At 40.4% G+C, this 23,832-nt stretch overlaps 1 protein-coding gene and 1 long non-coding RNA gene across 4 annotated transcripts; one reads left to right on the top strand and one right to left on the bottom strand.

The window, feature by feature from the left end:
• Nucleotides 1–2,087: 2,087 nt before the first annotated feature.
• On the bottom strand, nucleotides 2,088–19,466 carry ak4 (adenylate kinase 4). 3 transcript variants are annotated; one of them, XM_052073501.1, is made up of 6 exons: nucleotides 18,924–19,464; nucleotides 18,155–18,274; nucleotides 12,424–12,596; nucleotides 7,457–7,575; nucleotides 7,022–7,184; nucleotides 2,088–4,155 (listed from the first exon to the last, which is right to left on the bottom strand). In XM_052073501.1, exons 1-5 carry the CDS (start codon nucleotides 19,063–19,065, stop codon nucleotides 7,058–7,060), a joined length of 681 nt encoding a protein of 226 aa, XP_051929461.1. In that variant the 5' UTR covers nucleotides 19,066–19,464; the 3' UTR covers nucleotides 2,088–4,155; nucleotides 7,022–7,057. The 3 variants fall into 3 exon arrangements, with proteins under 3 accessions (XP_051929461.1, XP_051929460.1, XP_051929462.1); XM_052073500.1 differs by having other exon boundaries at nucleotides 2,088–7,184; XM_052073502.1 differs by lacking the exon at nucleotides 18,155–18,274 and having other exon boundaries at nucleotides 2,088–7,184; nucleotides 18,924–19,466.
• Nucleotides 13,907–16,652, top strand: LOC127605767 (uncharacterized). The gene is made up of 2 exons (XR_007963662.1): nucleotides 13,907–13,962; nucleotides 16,535–16,652. It is a non-coding gene; the product is annotated as an uncharacterized LOC127605767 (long non-coding RNA).
• Nucleotides 19,467–23,832: the final 4,366 nt, after the last annotated feature.

The following is a 23,832-nucleotide window of genomic DNA, read 5'->3' as shown; positions in this document are numbered from 1 at the left end:
ATAAAGTAAAATAATAAACACAACACATAACATAAAACACGGACAGTCATGCAGTTCTAACCACTTTTCCATCACACGCTTTGTCGAAAGTAATTATTTGTAGGACTAGTTATTTACTTTTACTTGAGTCCTGCTGTTCCAACGCATTAGTACTTGAGTACACATTTTGGCTCCTCTACTACACAGCTCTGTCCTAGACCCATTTTTGGATCCAATGGTTGAAAATCACTTTTGAGTCTTTAATGAACATTACATGCATGTTTTTGGAATGTAGCAGGAAGCCGGCATGCTAGGAGAAAACTCACATAAGCACAGAGAAGCAAACACAACACAGGAAGCCCAGAACCTAGATTCAAACCCTAAATCTCAGATCTGCAGACATGCTTACCACAATATAGTGTGCTCTCCTTAATTGCAGACCCTACACTGGTAATCACGCTGTGCATCAACAAAATTTATAGCAATCCTCCCTAACATGAAAGAAGCTGTAAGTAGCACAGCTGACTCCATAGGGCTTGGCATACACTAATTGCCCCCCCCCCCCCAAAAAAAAATGTTATAAAAAAACGGGAGTTTCCTCTCACAATCTGTATTTTCTACGGGATACTAAACACCAAGGGTCACCAACATCGTGCCAGTGAACACCAGCTAGCCCCCAAAAGTGGGTCTGTTCCAAAAAAAGCTCACCAGTAATAAGACATTGCCATTGCATTTCCTAGAAATGTTGCAGAAGTAACCATTTGAAAATGTTAACAATTGCAGAGATTCATAGAAGCAAAGTGTTGCATATTGATTGACGGATTCACTTTTCCTTACTTGCTAAATGTTTATAATTACTATGGGAAGTCATTAGCTTGACCAGTGTCTTCACATATGAAGTAACTAGGGCACGTGTTATTTCAGAAGTGTGTCTGAAACTGGTGGTAACCCTTTGCGTGTTAGTATCCAAGATATAGCTCTCAGTTTCAAAAAGGGTGTATGACCGTGCCATATAGTCAACTATACTGTATATCCTAGGGGTCAGCAACCCAAAATGTTGAAAGAGCCAAATTGGACCAAAATAAACAAAAATGTCTGGAGCCGCAAAAAATAAAAAGCCTTTTAATGAAGGTAACACATGCAGTATTTATCTATATGAGCTATATTAGCCTGCTATCAACATGACTACGTTGGCTACAAATACACAATGAGCATTCATGATTAAAAAAAAAAAATTCCCCTGCAGTTCATCCTGTAGAGGAGAGGTGCCCAAACTTTTTGACGGAAGATCTACTTTTCGAACAACCAACCTCCCGCGATCGCCCAGTCACCTCACACGCGCGCATACGCACACACTTACACACGCATGCCGTAATGAGCAACAGTCATAATGGCCGCTGAGATGAATGGCGCATGGGACGCACTTTCGCAGCGTGCTAACTATGACAGTGACGTGCTAACTATCGTTGCTCACGTGTACAGTTTTAAAATGCTTCTTTTGGCCGCCCAGATTCCCATTCTTGGCAAGTACCCTCGGTGAATTGTACATGAAAGGCAGCCGTTTTTTTTTTGTTTGTTTGCTTTTACAACAGCCCCGAGTGACATCCCGCCCTGCTAATAGAAACGTTTGTCGCAGGCTATGACTCAAATATTCGTTGACGAAATGCTGAAATGTAATATTTATTCGACACATTTTTACAGCATTGGAAAACGTTAATAATGTTTGTGTCATGTTTGTCCTCTGACAGAAACCATATTAAAACAAAAATATACATATTCGCTCCTATCTTTTTCCATTTTCAAACACTTTTTAAAAAGCTCTAGGGAGCCACTGGGGGCGCTAAAGAGCTGCACGCTGCTCGAGAGCCGCGTGTTGCCGACGCCCCCTGTATATACACGATACTATTGTGTAAGCCTACACCTATGGGCTGCTGTTTGCCATTGAGATATGTGAACGTGCACATACAAAAATTCAATTTTCCAAACAAATCTATTTTTTTGTCTGAAACCTGGCTATAACGTGGTAATAGTAAAAAACAATGACAGTGATTCACACACTGGATGGATCCAACTACAAGGGATGAAGTTACTCACATTAAGACAATGTATTCACCAGAAAGTTATTTTTATTGCATTTGGAAGATGACAAGATTGAGCAAAATCGGTATGGAACACAGTGATGTGAAAAGAAATGTCAGACACAAAAATCAGTGGAATATAATCCTCACCAACAGAAAACTTTCACACCACACCCATCCAGCTCCATTGTCAAACAAAGCTGCTAAACACCATGCTGAGTATGGAGGCAACTCAGGTGTTTTCACATTCCCATCAAATCTTTTGACATTTTGCATAGACACATTTTCCTATTGTTTAAAAATAAAAAAAATAAAAAGGCACGTTGACCCGCTCATCTGTTGAGTCACTCTATAAGAATGCATCGTCTCGTACTTTCCAACACGTTTAATTTGACAACAACCATTTTATATTCAGTGTTAAAACAAAAGTGTATTTCTCATACTGGAAGTACTCATAACTACAAGGAACTATATTCAGAATTTCAACACAAGTACATACATTGTCACGTTAAGGAGGATACAAACATACTGACAATTGGGCCAAAGGTCAGATTCTCAGATGTTTGCGGCAGTGATTATCCTGAACGATTGTGACGTGATGTGGAGAGATTTCTCTTCACCTATCTGCTCTGAAAACGGCACAGACAATCGTAATCATTCAACCTGTTCAATATTTGTACCGTAAATGCTGAACCTCTTCAATATTTACATTGTAAACATTGAACCTGTTCAGTATTCACAACTTCAAATCCTTATGCTTGTGGTTCACACCGAGTTAAGCTTAGCCACAGACAATTGGCTTGTGATGAAAAACGGAATGATAGTCAAATAGGAGGTGACCTGAAGCACATGCTGTTGCCGGATAAAAATATTGTGGCAGCGCACCTGGTTGTTTAATAGTTGCATAACAGGTCAGAACAACAAATCATTCATCACCATGGAAATGATAAGAAGAGTTTGCAACCACAACGCAACTAAACAAGTTAACATTTAACCTTGCTTCTTTGATGACTGTTTTTTCTTCCTCTGCCTCTCACAAGTCAATCGCGTGTATACGACACACATCCGGTGTGTGAAAGGGGACCCGCGCTTGTTGATCGGGATATCATTATGAGTGTGATGTATTGAGTTGGTTGTCCCAAGCACACCACACACTTAATAGCCGTAGGCAAAACGCTGACCTATATATATTTTTCCTTTTCATGTGTGGGGTATCTCAAATTTCCAAAACAAATGATTATGATGTTGAACCATCGGTACGTGTGTACCCTGCTCAAGATAAAGATCCCAATTCACTGTGAAATTATATATCTTTTCATAAGGCAACAGGTAGAGAAACAGACTTTAGGCAATGGCCATCTATCAGGCAATAATGTACAATGTCCTACATTCTGCTGTAACTTGACAAAGGTGAGGAACAAAGATATTTGAAACTGGAAGGGAATGTTGAGCGAGTGTAATTACCTGAAGGTGAAAAGCAGAGTTATTGCACGTTACATGAATCACTACAAACCGCAATCAAAGGAATTCAGTCATCTGTGTTTTTTTATATTTCCCCAAGCCACAAGGGGGACTGTAGGGTTACAGTGAGACATGTTTTTCATGGATTTGCAGTACCAACATAAATTGAAGCACGTACGGATATATGTCATTCATTTCAACAGCTAAATAAAACTTTAAACATGAAGCTAATAGAGCAGAATAGTAACAAACTAACTCAGTAACTGGTTCTCCAGAGCAGTTACGTCAAAGTAGCCGTGTTTGCATTGCACGGGATGTTACAGCAAATTCAGAAATTCCCCCAATAATGTTAATTTCTAATTCAAGAGGGAGAGAAAAGGCACAGACCTGTTGTTATACAAGGTAACTAAAAACTCCAACATCAAAAAGATCACACATTGTGAAAACCCGCCAATACTTTTCTGGAACACAACGCCTTCAAGTTGCATAAAAATTCAGGTCAAACCATCACCTTCCATGACGTTAGATGTGGGGCAAGCATATCGCGCAAATCTTCATCTTGGTGAGCGTCTAAAAGCTGAACAAACTCCACACGTGTGTGCGCTTCTTTTGACTATCTGGTTGCCACCACAGAAGCCTACGAAGAGCAAATGTGTGCGAGTGATGGAAACCATAGAACATGAAATGGAATACAGCATATTGCTGGACACATCTTTGTCAAGGCTGCTGTGTACAAAATGTCTAAAGATACTTTAAAATAATACCAAAGTATAATATTTCAGTACACAGTAAACCTCCCTATGCATGTTCAACACTGCCAACATAATCATTGTTAGGTGAGTACATAATTTATTCTTTTTAAGTTTTACTATACGGTGGAAAATAATTTCCACACATGTATGACAGTTTGAGAATGTAAAAAGACATTATATATAAGGCAGACTCCCTTCATCAAGACTCCTTCTCCACTTGCTTCGATACTCTCCAACTTATATCTACACTTGTATGACTGTTAAATCATAGTGACAATAACAGCTCTGGAATGGATCATTTCAATTTAATTTCTACTGTGGGAAAAACAACCTAAGAGAACAAACCGCTTTGAACCGGAGGGAAAAGCAAAACCCAGTGGCACGCAAGCCAACGAGCGAAAAGATAAGATAAGAAAACCTTTATTAGTCTCACAATGGAGAAATTCCCAATTCACAGCAGCAAAGTTATGAAAGTAAGAAGTAGAACAACAAAATATAGGAGCTGCTGGAAAGGCAGCCACTCTCGCGGCGCCATTTTGAAGTCAAAATAACAAAAATAACACAAGACAACACATAGGACACAGACAGTCGTTCAATCTTCACCAATTTTCTGCATACACTTTGTTGTCTGAAGCAGTTCTAGATGAAAGAGGAGAGGATCAAAGTGTCCTTTCTCCAGTGGATCACAGACGTCATGCTGAAAATGTGCACACGTCTGCTACAAGCTAAGTTTTGAAAGCAAACACAAAGCTGTAGCATCCAGTGACGAAAAGAGATTAGTTCACTTCTCCTGTCCCACGTAATCCGCTTCAAACTCCAAGCCGCGACTCCCAGCTCCAAATCCGCATCGGCACTCCGCGGCAACGCTCCTTTCTTCTCATCGTCGGCTCCTCAAGACCTCCATCCATCCAGCCGCAGACCGTTCAACAGCACCGATCTCTCCGCTGAACAAAGCGGGGCTGTGAAAAATGCTGCCCATTACAGGCGCAAGACACAAGCGCCCCGGGACTGTCCAGCAACGACAGTCAAATGGCGCCGACATTCCTCCAGTCAAAAACAGTGCTGCTATACCCATGCTGCCGAGAAGGCGCAACCACCAAGCACAGAGTCTCCTCCTTGATGAATGTCGTGGCCAAAAAGTGCTGAAAAAGGTCCACATCAAGTCTACACGACGTAACAACAAACACAAAGTGACAAAAGAAACACAAGAAAAACAAAAAAAGCAAGGCTCATGAGAGCACTTGCTGACGGCTGCCTACTCGGGCGCCATCTTGACTTCAGAAAAGGTTCTGAGAGACCGTCTTTCGGGTGCCACTCGGGATCACTAATGATGTTTGTTTGATATTCATTCTCTGGTGCTTACACAAAGGTGTATTCTGTGCTTTCGGCCCTGTCCCCTAGGCAGTCTGGAGGGATGTCGTCAAACTTCCACGGTGGAGTAAATTTATTTGACTAGCTAATCGTTCAAATGTACTTGCAAATACATTAGACCGTAGTTTTAGGCTAAATGGTACAAGTGTAGCAATTTTTTCCCCATACTTCCAAACGGTATGGACTCCCACATTTTAGCAGTTGGCTTACATGATACAAGCATGTTCAATAATTAAGTTGGTAAATATTATTTAAGATATTATTTATTTGCCCCACACTGGAGAAATTTATTTATAATTCAATGTTTTTGTTTTGTCTGCAATGCCCGATTTCAATGCTGCATTTTTCCCCCCAAAGGCCACGGTTTGAGTTGCACATGATATGCATATCACGTGTCACTATGAGAAAAATACAGAACGAAAGTCAATCACTGCATACATAACAAAACCATAAAGGTACAAATATACACCGGTAATGTTTCCTTACCTAATTTTCAAATCTATCGGTAAAATGTAGGCCAAATGCTAAAAGAATAGCTGTGTTTACGCTATAGTGTCTGAACGTATTCACAAATACGTTTGAAAAGATTTAAACATTTTTACTGCACATTCCGTACGTATGGGACAAATTGTTTGGAAATAGCAACTATGTTGATGGACTGTAGCCCGTCGACTGCCCAAAGGCAGCTGGGATAGACTCCAGCACGCGCTCTCATGAGGAGATGGATGTATAGATGGATATGCGTTTTGTCAGCTCTCTATAGCAGACATTCTTGACCATTTTCTTTGAATTTTCAGGGATTTTTAACTGTACGTCTGAGAAAGTACTTTATGGATTTTTAGAGAGACTGATTTGAGATTATTGAATACAATGACAGTGTATACTGGATGAAATGAGTTCATTTCCAAATTCAACTTTGGAATGACTTTCCTCACCCCTCTGAAGAATGCATTGCATAGCTTGTGGCGGAAATACTGCTAAGGAAATCCTTCCTTTGTGGTTGACATATTTCTTCCTTTCGCTTTTTCTGTCTTCTAACCTGCTTGTTCACTACCTATCGTCTTCCATGCAGCTTCAATTTAAATTGTGTGTAAGGAGTTGTGTGTGATTGTCAATGTTGCAAGTTAATATCTGTTTGTATAGAATAGCTTCTATTGATCAAGTTAGCTATTCACTAAATACGGTTTCAGTAAAGTACTGCAAAGATCCACATGCACACCTCAAATTAAAAAAAAATATATCATCTGCAAAACCCTCATATGACATTTGGGTGAAAACACATTTGGTCCTGCCATTTCTCAACTCCGCTGTCATGGAGGAACCCGAAAGACAAAAATTCCAGCATTGAAGAAGATCAAGCCACATGTTATACTTTCTTACTGATGATTTTTGAGAACTCTCTCAGTCTTCTCAAAGTTAGGGTGCCTGGCTCTGATGGTTATCAAACGGCTGTGCGTGCATCTTTGTGCTGAGGAGGGAGTTGATGTAAGGCCAAATCCGATCCGTTTCGGTCCCAGAAAATGAGTGGAGGATTCCTTGTGACCTGAGTGGAGAGGCAAGAGAGCAAGTGTAATGTGACATTTTCAAAAAAGGTCATAAAATGCTTTGTTTCTATCCTAACAAGGCAATCAAATAATCATAACAAAACCGACCAATCACTCAGAGTGCTGTGCTTTTATTAGTCAAATAAAACACATTCAGTTTCTATTTATTCTTTTTGTGTCTAATTGGGTTTTTTTGGAATATTAAGTGAGATGTATACATAAACTGTGCATCAACTTTTGTTGCAGAAAATAAAAACAAGAATTGACTGACTTGTATAAATTGATGACGGGCTTAGCCACATCTTTGTAATGTCTCAATCTTGCCATCAAAGCTTCTGGTTTGTCGTCATCGTGCTGGGTCAGCGGTTCCCCTGTGATGTCATCTTTGCCCTTTGTAACGTCACACAATGAACAGGATCAGGATCAACTTTATTGTCATTGTATTACATATAACGAAATTTGAGTGCTACTCATTAGTTTCAAAATGAGACTCAAAAAAGTACAAATAAAATAACGGGTTAATAAGATTATATATATATATATATATATATATATATATATATATATATATATATATATAGTACAATAAGACAGATAATAAAGTCAACTCTGTATGGACCAAACGGGCCAGCCCTGTAACTTGGATAAAAACAAACTTCATCTTACGTGGGAGCGAGTGTAGCCTCATGGAATGCAGCTGCCAGGGTAATTTATGCACATTCATGTTATTGAATAGATAGTATTGCATGTTTTAAATGTTATCTTCTATGCACAATCCTGTCAAACTTTTTTTCACAGTGATGGTCCTAGTAAACAGTAAGTCGTATTGAGAGAAGAGATAACATTCAAGTGCCTCTGACATTTTCTGCTCGAGTTCCATGTAATCGATAAGTTACCACATAAAACTGAGGCGCCTTTTGTGTCACATGATCTGTGCTCTTCTGCTGCATGATAATGTTGCACAACAATATGACTATGACTCACTTTCCTGTGGTAACTCAAAAATTGTTTCTGTTGAGCCAAGTCTCGATTGAGCTTCGGTATTGAAGTAAATATTTTCACGTCACTGCAAGGCCACTGGCCATTGAAGGGTTTCTATCAAGCAAACTTCTTGTTTGCTTGATAGAAACATTTTTAAAAATTGCATTCAATAACACCCCTGTTAATTGTACACACCTATATGTGTATGATATACTGTCAAATGTGAGTAGTGTCACCACAAATTCACTTCAAGTAAGAGTTACTTTAGAATATGAATCAGGAAAAAGCAAAAAGAATTCCACCAAATAATGATATGCACATGTCCTCACTGTAAATGAAAAATGGTTCTCAACTGACCGAACTGGTTAAAAAAAAGAGGATATATTTGAGTAAGAGTAACTATTCAGTTAAAAAAAAATATTCAGGTACTGAGTAACCCAGAAGTCAATTATGATTTTTTTTTTAATCAAAGACAATATAAAGTGGGAACATGCAAATTCAGACATTGCACAGCACTATCACTCCAACTGAAAAAATGAATTTAATCAATTAATCAATATAAAATATACACTGAGGCAAATTCTGCTATGAAAGAATTGTGTTAAATTTACTCAGTAAACAACAAATTACAAAATTGTGTTAAATAATCATCATTTACTAACACAATTTTATATAACAATACAATACATGCTGATTTATATAGCGCTTTCACAACAGCGGCAGCTGTAACAAAGCGCTTTACAAAACAGTTAACATAAAGTAAAATAATAAACACAACACATAACATAAAACACGGACAGTCGTGCAGTCCTAACCACTTTTCCGTCACACGCTTTGTTGTTTGAAGCGGTTTGAGATGAAAGAGGAGAGAATCAAAGTGTCCTTTAACCAGTGGATCAGAGACGTCATGCTCAAAATGTGCACACGTCGGCTACAAGCTAAGGCTTATCGACCATAATCCGTTCCAGAAGGCTGTTCGAAAAGCGATGTGTTCGAAATCCGAAACTATTTTTTAGCCCATGATTCGGTGCCAATACACTATGCATAAAAAAATAAAAAAAAATGTCAGGATTGTGTAAATCACAACAAACACGTCTGCTCACAATGAATGTTACATGATAAAGTGTCCTTGTGTAAGTAGGCCGAGACGAGTTGAGTGGCTTATTCGGGTTTGTTCAGTTTGGTCGGAAACCGGTTTCCGGTCGCAATCCAAGGCGTAAAATTCTCACATTTTCTGGTCGAAAACCGATTTGGTCGATAACAGAGATGTTAAATTGTGTGGGTGTGTCTGTGTCTGTGGTTGTGCGACTCCCTGGCTCCGTTTGATTGGTCAAACATCACAAGTAGTTCCATTCAGGGGTCTGGCCAGAGATTTTTCAGTGGGGTAGCCAGAGTAACACAACGCCTTGATGAGGGATGGCCTAGGCAGAATTTCTAAGCGCGGTCAAGGTGTTGAAGATGTATGGTTTGGAATCCTCAGTACTCCATCTCCGCTTTTGGCAGATGATGTGGTACCGTTGGCTTTCTCAAGCCGTGATCTCCAACTCTCACTGGAGCGTTTCGCAGCAGACTATGCACCTCTAAATCTGAGACTATGGCCCTCAGTCTGAAAAGGGTAGAAAAAAACTGTCCTCTCAGGTTCGTGATGAGATCCTCCCCAAATTGGAGGAGTTCATGTTTCTTGGGGTCGTGTTCACAAGGGAGGACAGGATGGAGCGGGTAATCGACAAGCAGATCAGACTGTATTGGTCTGTCGTGGTGAAGGAGCCGAGCGGAAAGGTGACGCGCCCGATTTACTGGTCGAGCTACGGTCCGACCCTCACGTATGGTCACGAGCTACGAGTCGTGATAAATAAATAAATAAATAAATAAATAAAACTAGATCCCGGATACAAGCGGGCGAAATGAGTTTGCTCCGCAAGGTTTCCGGCCTCTCCCTTGAAGACAGAGTGAAAAGCTCTGACATTTGGGAGGGACTGAGGTGGCTCAGGTATCTGATTAGGATACCTCTTGGACGCCTCTTTGGTGAGGTGTTCCGAGCACGCCCCCCCACCCCCGGTAAGAGGCTACGGGGTCGACCCAGGGAGAGACGACCTCTTCAGGCTAGCTGTGGGGACGCTTTGGGATCCGCTTCGAGTCTAGTGCCCGGACGCTGAGTGTCTCGAGAGTTCAGGGTAGGTTGTCCCAATCCGTTGAATGGAGACGAGTCATTGCATTCAAGCTGGTTTTTGTCCCGCCCTTGGACGCTCGGCGTCTCTGGGACTGGATGGCAGTGGGAGGGTACCGGACGCTCAGCTTTTATGCATCAGATTGGATGATTTGTCTGAGCCTGTGTTCCAGTACGATTGACATCGAAATGAGCCAATCACGACCTTTTGTGTAGGCAACCGTGTGAGCAATTTTTCAATTCGCATTCTGTTCTCCCTGTTCGTTTAAGCAGCCTAGCTCTGCTGGCCATATAGAGGACACTAGTTAAGTCCCTGGAAAAGACGCCTTATTGGTATGACAAGGTCACAGATCATTTTCTTGCAAAGGGATGGAGAATAGAATTCACATTTAAATAAATTATTTAAACTACATATTTTATGATGTCGCCTGAAATTGAGCTTCCCCATCTTAAGAGACCAGCATCTGCCACTGCTTCAGCATATACAAACCATGACTTTATTTGAAAAGGGGTGTGTATAGTTTTTATATCCATTGTTTGATGTACAATATATAACATTGCTGCTTCTCCCATCAGCTACAGAGCCAAGGCTGTATCAAATAGGCCAATGCCCAAGACAATCAAAGCATTTTTGTGGCACATGGACACATCTCCAAACATAAATAGACAGCCATCTCGTTACCTCTGCGTCCCGCGTCCTAGACGCATAATTTTCCGTTTTTACGCACAGTTCCAAATAATGTGCGTTTTTGGGACTCAAAGAAATTTCTCAGTCAAAACAAAACAATAAAAAAAACCTACAGCAGGCCTGAGGGATTTCACGGTAATGATCGTTACCGGGAGTGTCGTTTCCGTGGCGTAATTTTGACGATACCGAAAAATGGTTTCCCATAAAAGTCAACGCACACGAGTTGACTGTACGCGATGGCATCTCTCCGGCGTGATCAAAGCGATTTCACTGTGCCTGTATGTGTTTGTGGTGTGGTTTGTGAGTGTGTTTCTTCTAATTTACTTTTGTTTTGTTTTCAGTGTTGGCGGGGCGGAACAGATAACGTTATACGCGCATGCGGGTTGCTATTTTAGTCCGCAAACTGAGGAATCGCTCACATGACAGTTTAAGGTGCCGGCGAGAAAAAAAACACACAAAGGTCTACTAATTACAACATTTAAGAAATTAGAATGCCAGTCTGATTTTTCGTATGAATCGTCCGAAGGGCATAGCATTAAACTCACCTGGGATGTATGCACAGAACACGAGAGCGAGATATGAAGGGAGGCACGATTACGAGGCAAGTTGGTCATTCGATCTATTGGTTAATCGCTATGAAAAATATTATGAAGCAATCTTGGTTATTCTAAAATTTACTGGTTGTAGCATGGTAACTTTAGGAGTTAAACATTTGTCACAAGGTGTAGTCATGCTAATGTTAACTGTTGGTAGAACTGACGATAGCGTGTGGTAGATTCTTTCGTCAAATTCATAGTAGATTACACATGCATCGTCTTGGGAAGAGGATGTCAAGCCACATCAATACTTACCTGTATTAATTACCAGTAAATTAATCTTTGCAGTGTGAGCCTGGAAAAAACACTCTGATTTGGTGGTATGTTGTATTCATGATGCCTTATGAGTACAACATATTTTGATCCATTTGTTTTGTTGAATAAACTGGGGTACCCAGCTGCTGATGTTCATTGTTAATTTTGTATGCCTGAATTATTTAAAATGTTTGCAGCATTTGTTTATAAGAAATAAACAATAATCAATGTATTTCGTTGTTGTTTGTGATATCTGCAATTGAATAAGTAGACCATTTCAGAATTCGAAATTTGGGACTCTCTAAATGCATCATGGGACTCATACTTTTCTGATCAGCAAGTCCCTGGGACTCGCTGGGGGTAAACTGTAAAATGATCACTGAACCAAATATTTGTATAAAGGAGTGAAAAACTAATTTGCCATAATATGGACCCTTGAAGTCCTTGTTTCGTTCATATGTACCTGTTTGTGTGTGAGAGCATGTTGACAGTCAGAGTTGAATGTGTACGTTTAACAAAAAAAAAAAACTTCAAAGTTGAGTTTTTCAGACCTGGACTTGGGGTGGGTTGAAGCCCATGTTGTAAACTCGACCACTGCCAGGGTGGATCCAGCGGTCACTCAGTCTGTCTTTCAGAGTCTCATAAGGGATGTTGAGACTGATTACCAAGTCAAGCTGATACAAACTGTTCAGTGACTGGGCCTGTACAAGTGTCCGTGGAAAACCTGGTGAGAAACAACAAAAGACAAAATTGGGTGTGACACTGAGACACTATCACACATGCTGTTAAACATGTTTAAAAAATCATTTACGAGCCAAGTGTAGCAGCTTGGGGCTGTCTGTGTGGAGTATTTCTCCCTGTACTTTGCGTGGGTTTTCCAGCTTACTCCCACAGTCCAAAAACATTTTAGTTAGTCGTTCCGAACCTTCTACCACAAGGTTACTTTCCATAACTTTACAGAACCAGTAAACAAACACACACACAAAAAAGAAAAAAATGTTGGTGGACCAGTTGCTATCAATCTTTATTTAAGAAGTCAATTACAAATCACAGAAAATCCATCCTGACAATTATTGTTTCTTTTTTATCCGTCCTGACAATGACATTCGAACATTCTCTGCCACACGCATCACTGCGCATGCGCATTCAACTCTGCTAATTACTGCATACTCTCGTAAATTTGAGAATAAGACAGGAGATAAATATGAGTGGAAAAGCTGGACTAAGTAAAAATCCGAAGACCTACCACTACCATAAGCATACCTGTCAACCTTTCGGAGCGCCAACCTGTATAAAGTACCAAAAAAATCCTTATAAAGAGCAAAAACATCCTTATAACATACCAAAGCATTTTATATGTCAAAATAATGTCAGAAAAAGAAATTGATACGATATGAAATTCGAAAATGATATTTATTGTAGATCTCCATAATGCAATGTCTGGTTAATGTCTAATTATCATTCGACTTAGTGGCATTACTGTGTTCAGAGTTGTATTCCTGCATTACTTTTTTCACCAACTCCAAATATTGATCCATCGGCTCGAAGTTACAACATCCATTCATATTTACTTTGCACTGCAATAATGCTGTCAGTGTTTCTGGTGGCGACTTTTGGAAATCTGTGTGAAGAGAAAGTTACCAGAAATGAAAGCAATCGAGTAGACTAGCACCATTCTGGACAAAAGCAAACGGAACTACCCGTTAGGGGGGGACGGAAATTTTCAGAATCCGTATGATTTGTGCGATACGGCCATATATGTAAGATTCACCACAAAATCCGTATGAATTATGGCTAAACCGTATGAGTTGACAGGTATGCGTAAGGAGTGGGAGGACGACTTATTTCTTACAATGTTGTTTTCAAAGTGCATTTCCCTCATCTGTCACTCTGCAATGACTTTCCCGAAGAAGGGAAATTTGGAGCGCCATTTTCGGACTGTTCATAAAAACTATGACGGCGAGTTCCCGGCAAAAAGCGAAGAGAGAAGGAGAAAGGTGAATGAACTAAAATCCCAGCTGTCCGGACAACAGTCATCTTTCACGCAGTGAACTTCAAAGGCAAGGGCAGCCACTGAAGCATCGTTCCGGGTGAGTGACGTCATTGTTAAAAACAAAATATCCTTCCAAGATGGGGAGATGGTAAAAGAAGCATTTCTTGAAGCAGCCGACTCGTTGTTCAGAGACTTTAAAAACAAATCAGAAAAACTAGCTACAATCAAAGCTCTCCAGCTATCAAGAACTACAGTAACACGGCGCAGTGAAGTCATGGCTGCGGATTTGAACCTGCAACTTCGGAAGGACATCACAGATTGTGATTGTTTCTCACTGCAGTTGGACGAATCTACAGACGTGAGTGACACAGCACAATTGTGCATTTTTATTCGGATGGTGTTTGCTGACATGACTGCGAATGAGGCCCTGTTAACAATACTGCCCATGAAAGAACACACACGAGGAGGGGACATATTTTAGTCTTTCAGAAACTTTATTGAGCGGACCCAGCACCCAGTCTGCAAATTGGTGTCCATAACCACAGATGGCGCACCCGCCATGGTTGGCCGCTCGAATGGATTTATCGCCAAGTGCAGGGAAGATGATGATTCGTACACCAACAAGCATTATGTGCAAAAATGCTCAACATGTAAGAGATAATGGATGTGGCAACAAAGATTGCCTGCTCAATTGGGGCCAGGTCTCTTCAAAGACGGCTGTTCCGTGCACATCTGGAGAAGGCTGAGTGCGACCACTCTGAGTTGTTGCTGCACACCGACGTGAAATGGCTAAGTCGGGGGAAATTCCTGCAAAGATTTCGAGAGCTTTTGCCGGAAATTAAGATTTTTTTTTATTTATTTGAAGATAACCGTACAGATTATAGCCAACTAAATGACCATCAGTGGCTGCTGGATTTGGCATTCTTAACCGATCTAACCAACATGTTGAGTGACATTAATCTGGAGCTGCAAGGAAAGGACAGAACTGTGATCAGTATGATCAGCTCAGTTAATGCTTTCAAACGAAAAATGAAACTTCTCTCCTCAAAGCTCCACTGGTTTGATTTGACAAACTTCCAGAACCTTGCGGCAGAGCTGGAAACACAAGAGCAGTCATGTGCGCAGCTTGACGGTGCACGCTACATAAAGCAAATTGACAATTGTCTGTCAGAGTTTGACAGACGCTTTCAAGACTTTGCCAAGCCAGTAGCTACATTCATGTGCTACCCTTTCCATGAAGATACTGATGTTGTTTCACTGGCATCAAAAGTTACAACACCGTTTCACCTGAATTCTTCTGAAGTGGAGGATGAGATTCTGACACTTCAGACTGACGTTCAGTTGAAGGCCAGAGCTCATAGACAATTCTGGAACTTACTCCCAGAGGACAAGTACCCAAACATCAGGAAATGTGCTACCTTTTTGACTGCGTTATTTGGCTCCACTTATTTATGTGAGTCAGTCTTTTCCCACATGAAGATCATTAAATCCAAGTAGCGTTCTACCATGACTGATGAGCATCTGGAAATCTGCTTGAGGCTGGCTATCAGCAGCCACTGTCCGGACTATGCATCCCTGTCTGATTTAATTCAGTGCAAGTCGTCAGAGTAAGGTAATTACAAAACGTTTATTTGTTGTATTGTGCTATACAGGTTGATGCACTCATGCATATCTATAATGTGCAAATAAAAATAATTCAAATATATATATATATATATATATATATATATATATATATATATATATATATCCATATCCATATATATATAAATAGGGGCGGCCCGGTAGTCCAGTGGTTAGCACGTCGGCTTCACAGTGCAGAGGTACCGGGTTCGATTCCGGCTCTGGCCTCCCTGTGTGGAGTTTGCATGTTCTCCCCGGGCCTGCGTGGGTTTTCTCCGGGTGCTCCGGTTTCCTCCCACATTCCAAAAATATGCATGGCAGGCTGATTGAACACTCTAAATTGTCCCTAGGTGTGAGTGTGAGTGTGGATGGTTGTTCGTCTATGTGTGCCCTGCGATTGGCTCGCAACCGATTCAGGGTGTCCCCCGCCTACTGCCCGGAGACAGCTGGGATGGGCTCCAACACCCCCCGCGACCCTAGTGAGGATCAAGCGGTTCAGAAAATGAATGAATGAATGAATGAATATATATATAAATAATGTGTTTTTCATTTTTAACAGGCGGTAGATCATTTTGACTCGGTCATGTCAGAAGTAGATCTCAGGCCGAAAAAGTGTGGGCACCCCTGCTATAGTCAAACAACCATTCACACATTTACACCAAAGATTTTTAATTTCAGAGTCTGATTAACCAAAGAAACACGTTCAGGAGAAACAGGAGAAAACGTGCGAATGCGTGCACACACGCGCGCGCGCACGCACACACACACACACACAAAGCATTAACACAATACAATATTTTTTGTTATGCAATATTAGTCGACTGTGAAATGTGGTTAGCATGTCTGCCTCACGGTCAGAGGTTGGAGGCTTGAATCTCGACTGACTTTTAGCCTGGAGTCTGTATGTTCCCTCCTTGCTTGCGTGCGGCTTTATCACACATTCCAAAAACACGTGTGTTACATTAAAGGAGGAAAAAACAGTTTTCTAATGGCTAGCAAGATTTTAATGTAGGCTCATTTCACTCCTCTTTTTCTCCTACCCTTAGGTCTCCCCGCCAAAGCCACGTACCTCACTTAAGTGAACATGCAAGTTCGTAACCAAGCTGACCTTCACCATGGCTGCTACACGGCGGGCATTACTGATTCGTGTTGGAGTCTTACAGAGTGTTGCAAACTGAAAATTACCGCCTTGATGTTGTATTTTGGGAAATGTATAATGGAACCTGAGGCTTCTGGGTTCCCGTGTGTGGCTGTAGCAGGTGCCCGCTAATGGTTGACACGCCTCTCAGTCACACACCTTTTGTCTCTTCAGTCTCCGCTAGGCTAATTTGGTCAAATTGTCATGGTACGACAAGTTTCGATATACTAATTGAAATGAAAGTAATTTTCCAAAAGATCGCTTTAATAATACTCGATAGACAGGTCATGGAGACAGTTTTACCATGTCCTGACAAAAACATTTTCTTTTGAAAATCGCAAACTCCCTCCTTTAATTGAACGCCAAGAGTCAGAGAAATATTTTGAAAGGTAATTTTTTGAAAACCTAAAAAGTTCTTCTCTATGAATTTTGAGATGCTTGTTTAAAAAAAAAAGGTGTTGGGTAATGTGGTAAAAAAGTGACTAAAGTAAATAAGATGAATCATAAGAAACAAAGGCAGAGGGAGCAATTATTAGGCATTTTGAGAAAAGGTTAACATGATTTGATGTAGTCTTCTTGAGCTGTACGGTGTTGTAACTATGAATGAGGCATGCATATATGTATGTATGTAATTCCAAATGTATGCCTGTGTGACTACTCGTTTTTTTTGACCAACCTCAAAAAGATATGTTTACTGATTGATTACAGATCCTGCTTCCAGGTTAACCCTGTGACTCAACAAGAAGTAGTGTTTATCAATGTTTGTCCACTATTAAGATACTAGATAATATTTAACTCAGAAAAAGACAGTGACCTGTTTTGCTTTTAGGACAGCTCCACCAAAATAAAAGGGACATACTGTATGTGGCCAAATTGTTAGAATCATCGCCTGCCCCAGTGGGGATCCCGGCCACCACATCCCCCCAGACACACAGCTGCCGTGTCCTGCAGCAAAACATCAAGACACCAAACTGCTCTGCGGCCGGGTGCTTAAATAGCCTCTCCTCCCATGTGTACCACTTACTGTGTTTTCAAGTCAAATATCATGTACTTGACAAATAAAGATTATTCTATTCTAGATATGTTGTTTATCCTTCCTGAACAGTCCTTATGTAGGTACATATTGGTATTGCTAGTGGAAAATTTGATGAAAAAATATAATAAATTTTGTATGAAAATGGATATTATACACACATGATAGAAATGCAATGATGTATAAATTTGAGTTGAGCTGAGTTGCTGTAAATAAGTACAGACCATAGTGTAGACTGGTTTCAATACCACAAGTTCATTGTGTGCAGATGTAAAAGCACTATATGGCATGCATGCCTTTCTCCTAAAGAAGTCATCTGAGAAAATGGGGGTGGAAAAAAGTTGGCCAATCACTGTAAAGGAACGCTTGCCATCCCCATCCCCATTCATTATGGATAACATATTGCTTTACGCGGTAGATTTAGGTATTACAGCAGCACACAAAGTTCAGAGATGATTCGTAATAATACATTAAGGAAATAGTATATTTTCTTACCATCTAAAAGCCAGCTCTGGCCACTGAGTTTTTCCAGTCTGGGCATCATTAGCCTGGTCATCACATGATCCGGCACCAGCATGCCTTTCTCCACATATGTCTTTACTTGCACTCCTGCCTCTGGTTTACAACAGATCGATAATAGAGTCAGTTCATTTATTGACTTCAGAGTACCCCCTCTGATATTCAAATGAGTATTAATTTAGCTTCTATCCATAGGAGGCGGCAAACTCAATAAATCCCCAACTGGACTGTCAGACATCTGTTATCTAACATGGAAAACGACAAGCTGCCTTCAGTGTGCTTTTAAATGAGAGTTCTTCAGTGTGTGGAGCCTGCTGTGGATTGAAGCAGGAGAGTCAAATCCAAACCAAACAGAAATCACGGACAGAATGTACATTATTATTATGATTATTACCTACTATTTCCATTGCACCTCCATGTTTATAATAGCTTACGTCACGTAAGCTATTTAATTTTGTCCTCCTTTAATGGATAGTTTCTAATCAAACGTATTGAACGTTGCATGCTCAGTTGCCTTGCACACCGAGGAGTGCATAGATGTCCAAAAAACAAGTTTCCCCATACGTTTAAATGATTCAAAAACGTGTTTGTGGACTGTAAAAGCATTCAACTGCAGAATAAAATAAGAATAGTCAGCTTTACGCATGCTGCCTTGAACAAGATATGCTTCATGCATCGCGTGTTTATGAAAACACACATTCGTGTTCGTGCTGGGTTAGGAGGCGAGGATTCGAGATTATCTTACCTGTATTAGCTGATATGCTCTCGCGTAAAAAGTGACCACTTGATAAATACTGCAGGCCGAAGCTTTGCGCAATCCTCTCTGATATGGTTCCTTTACCTGAGCCTGGAGGACCCATTATAGCAGCGCGGAACAATTTGGCCATGTCCTTCGCTCAAAAAGCAAATACAAGTCTGCTCCCGTTTGCACAGAGTAGTGTTACTTGTCCCGTTTGCTCTTTGCAAGAGAAGTAACCAAAATTACCTCGTTTAAACGGGAAACTCCCAACAAGCTCCACGCATATGAGACACGCCCGCCCGCTCCAATGTCAAAATAAATTCCTGTTTAGCTTGAAAGTGTTCGGACCGTTGCGCAAAGTCTTCTCTTGGTAGCCGTTTCCGTGAAGACTCCCAACCCCAAAACCGTATTTTCCCCTTTTCTTGAAGGTCTTCTTTTTCTTACATTACGGTAGCCTATGTTTTAATAAATAGTTTATCCACGAATGGACGTGAGAGTCTCTACAACGCCCCATTTTACTGCGCACATCATTCAGGAAAAATGCGGATGGATGATTCACAGTCACGCATGTCGCAAGGCGTTGTGGTATCTGTAGTCTTTTCTACGATGGCAAAGTGCCCCAACAGTTTATACACTGGTCTTAAAAATAAGCTAGAAATTTACACTGTCTCTAATATAACGATATATAAACAGTGAGCAGCGTTATCATGTGCAAAGTCTTGTAATGGTGGGGGGGGGGGGGGGGTCCTTTTTTACCGACAAAAAATATATATGATTTGTACTGAATATAAGTTCAAACGTGCTATTTAATTTTCGTATGCCACTGTACTGGTCTACAATTAGTTCATTCAGTCTGCATTTTGTCAATTGCCAAGCGCAATATTCGACTTGTTCCATCAGAAGGCACAGTGGCTGACTACAACTCCGTCATGCAATTTAGGCATCAATGTTTTTGAAAAACAGGCTTTTTTATTTTTTTGTATTCTTGGGATAACAGGTTAAAAAACATTATATATTTTGATTAATCAACCATCAACGCTACGCATTACTGTAATTATTTTAATAGGATATTATATCATCTATTTTGCTGTGTTGGGCACAAGTTACCTTTGGAAATATTCCAGTACTCGGAGAGCATATATTCAAGGAATACTGGTGATTAAATACTTTAGTTACAACGTTCAGGTATTTAAATACTAATTTTGGTTTTACTCTAATTACAATGCATGCGTGTAAATAAGTGTTCATGTTAAAGTTGTTCAAGAGAACATGACAGCTGTGTTAGCTATCTGGTCAAGAACAAACTTGGCTATAAAATTTAAGAAAAACGGATATTGCCTTCTGCTGATATTAGTTGATTCGATTTACGCTATTTTTAACTCTACTTTTAAAATATATATAAAATACAAAAGAAGACTTACCCTAGGTCTATCCATGGTCATGTCTATTGAATCACGTACTATAGCTCTCTTTTTTTTCCCCGAAAACAGTACAAAGGTACATACAGTATTTACATTAGGCCACGGCAATCATGTTTCAGGGGGCGGGGGTTGTAATTGTGCATACCCAAGTTTATGAGTAGATAACCTCTCAGTGTATATATATTTTGATGAAAGCAGGTATTGGTGAATCATGCTAGAATTTAATAAATTGTTGCCAGATACTGTATTTGTGAAACATAAATCACTGATCCAACTGAACATGAAATTACCAATTTTATCGGTGTTCAAATAGAAGTACTCAAGCATTATTTTAATATCACTTTTGCAGGGCAAATTCAGCAAAACAAGCATCTCTTGAGCATCAATGGCGACACATTGGGTGTTCCTTCACCAAGCAGCATGAGAAATAAAAATGTAACCCAAATCACCATATGCCATTAAATGGCATGTGATCCGATTTGTTCAAAGAAAAATATGAAGGCTGCTGAATATCGATTAAATCACTCAAATTTAGCCCCAGTTTAACTGATTCGGACATATAGGTGGCTGTATTTTTGTCACGTTCCGGATTCGACAGCGGGGGGCAGGCGTTCTTGCTTGCCTCCTGCACACCTGCCAACCAATTTGTTGGTAATTGCACCTGCTATATTTGGGAGGTCCGGCAGTCGACTCGCTGCCGGAGTATTCCACGCCGTGGCATTTGCTATCGCCTATTCCTTCTCGGTTAAAACTCTGACTTAAATGACTATTGACTATTATTGCGTGCCTTGATATTCCTCTCGTGTTTGATTAGTATATACTTAACTTTCTACTTGCCGTTTTTGTTTCGCAAGAGTTTTCTGTTGCCTCATTGTTTTTTCCTGGTCCTCTTTTTGACCAGCGTTTTCTGTTGCCTTGTTATTATTTTCTGGCCCTCCTTTGACCAGCATTTTCTGTTGTCCGTTTGGACGGGGATTTTGTGTTATAATAAATCTCATTTTTTGTGACATAATTCCTTTTCTGTGTCTGCTATTTCGGGGATCCACTTACCTCTAGTAGTTGTGCACGAAGCGATTATTCTGTCGTTTCGGGCTCAACATGACAATTTTAATCAGTAAGTCTAACTACTATGCAGAATACAGCAGAGGCGATTGCTCTAAGACTGCAAAGGAGGCTGCGCATCCCCGAAAAATGTCAGCAAATAAGTGATCAAATATATGTGTGTACATACAATTGTGTGTACATGTCATTGACTAAATATGCGCTACAACACGCTCAACTTTTGTTCTGAATCAGCTTCTTAAGACTGGTTACTCTCTTCTCATTCGTTCCCGCATCTTCACTGTGCTTTAAACTGTTTGGACGCTGAGCGTCTTCAGCGCGGACGCTGGCCGTCTTGAGAGTTCAGAGCCCGTTTTCCCAAGGCATTGAAACGAGACGAGTCATTGGATAAATGCTGGTTTTGTCCCGCCCACCGGACGCTCAGCGTCTCTGGGAGTTGATGGACAGTGGGCGTGTATCGGCTGGCCCGAATGCTGAGCTTTTCTGCATGATGATTGGATAATCTGTCTGAGGCTGAATCTCTTTTTGAAGGACAGCGAAATAAGCCAATCACCGATCTTTTAGTGTAGGCATCCGTGGGAGCATCTTTCAAGGCTCATTCTTTGTTGAACTGGAGACTTCTTCTAATCATCTTAGCGACACTCTCTTTGTTGAAAACGACAAGCGATTAACTCATTCAGTACCAGCCAATTCTATACCAAGTCTGAAAAGACGTTTAAAAACGTCTTTGGGAGTGAATGAGTTAATCTTTTATTTCTGTTTTATTGTAGTTGCTGTAGTTGTAGGACACTAGTTAAGTCCCTGGAAAAGACGCTTTATTGGTTATAACAGGGTCACAGATAATTTTCTTGAAAAGGAATGGAGAGTAGAATTCACGAATAAATAAACGGACACATTTTGTGATGTCAGCCAAAATTGAGCTTCCCCTCCTTGACAGACCAGCATCCGCCACTGGTATACAGTATACAATAAACTGAATATCACAGTGTCAAATGCACCAGTAAAACCTTTTACCACCAGCAGGATACCATGAACACAGGCCTCCCCTCTCCAGGATGTAACACTAGGTGTCATTTATACTTTGCAAGAAGCAGGGTTAAAGTGAGGATCACACTGACAATGGAAAAGCCTCAGGTTCTTCCATTTCTCTACAAACAAGGCACACTGCCATTTGATACCTTCTTTCCCTTTTGAAAAGTTCTTCGCCCGATCCTTTTATTGTTATCTTTAATAATTTATCATTATGTTCACAATAATTCAGTATACTAACAGTAGCTACCACATGTTCTCAGTTGAACTATTTCATGCTTGGGTGACAACACTTTTTCAGCATGCAAGCTACTTATAAAATAACCAAATTCAAGTGATTTACTTTGTGTATTTTTTTTATTTAGAAATATTGATAAAATTCTTTATAGGTACAAAATAAATTGGTGTAGCATGCAGAAGTGCATGAACTCATATTACACAAAACAACTAGTGTATATTTTCTATCCTTATTTTATTGATGACTGGCACTGAATGGAATGAGCTCTGGCATGGAGTCCAGATAGGAGCTGCTCCTCGCAAGCATTCCACACAACTCCCAATGAACTCCACTCATGTTGGAACAGTACTTGAATTTAATGTTGTTCTCAGTTGCCCGAAAATGCTGCTCCACATTCCCCACATTCCAAAAACATGCATGGCAGGTTAATGGAACACTCCAAATTTTCCATTGGTGGGAGTGTGAGCGTAAATAGCTATTGCCTGGCAACCAGTACTCCGCCTACTGCCCGAAGACAGCTGGGATAGGCTCTAGAACGCCACGACACACATGAGGACAAAACGGATTAGAAAATGGATGCATCGATGGATGGAATTTGAAATGTGGACTCATCAGACCACAGCACACTTTTTCACTTTGCATTAGCCCATATCAGATAAGCTCAGGCCAAGGGAAGGCAAGGGCATTTCTGCTGTTCACCTGTGGAATGTTCCGAACTGGTGTTATTTGCACATTCCCAACTTTGCCGGTCATTTGTTGTCCCTGTACCGTCTTCTTTAGAATTTGCTGCAGGCATCAAATTCAATATGAGAGAATATTTAGCAAAAAATCAATAACGTTTATTACTCTGAATAATCAATTTTGTCTTTGTAGTTTATTGGACTGAATATAAGTTGAAAAGGATTAGCAAATCAATCAAATTGTATTTACTTTTGACACAACATCCCAACTTCATTGGAATTGGGATTTGTTTGAAATTGTTTGGTACTGCACAGTAATTGTCTTTAACAATATAAGTGGGAGGGACAAAGTCACGTTTCACCGTTTGCCAACAACAATTTTGACTTACTTAGACTGATATACATTTTCAAAGGCCTTATATTCACTGTTTTGTGCTTTTATGAGATGAAACATAGTTGACTACTGGGGAATCATAGCAGCTCCC

The sequence above is a fragment of the Hippocampus zosterae genome, chromosome 8 (genome assembly GCF_025434085.1).
Source record: "Hippocampus zosterae strain Florida chromosome 8, ASM2543408v3, whole genome shotgun sequence".
NCBI lineage: Eukaryota > Metazoa > Chordata > Actinopteri > Syngnathiformes > Syngnathidae > Hippocampus > Hippocampus zosterae.
The sequence above is the reverse complement of the archived record's forward strand: the minus strand, read 5'-3'. Positions and strand labels throughout refer to the sequence as shown.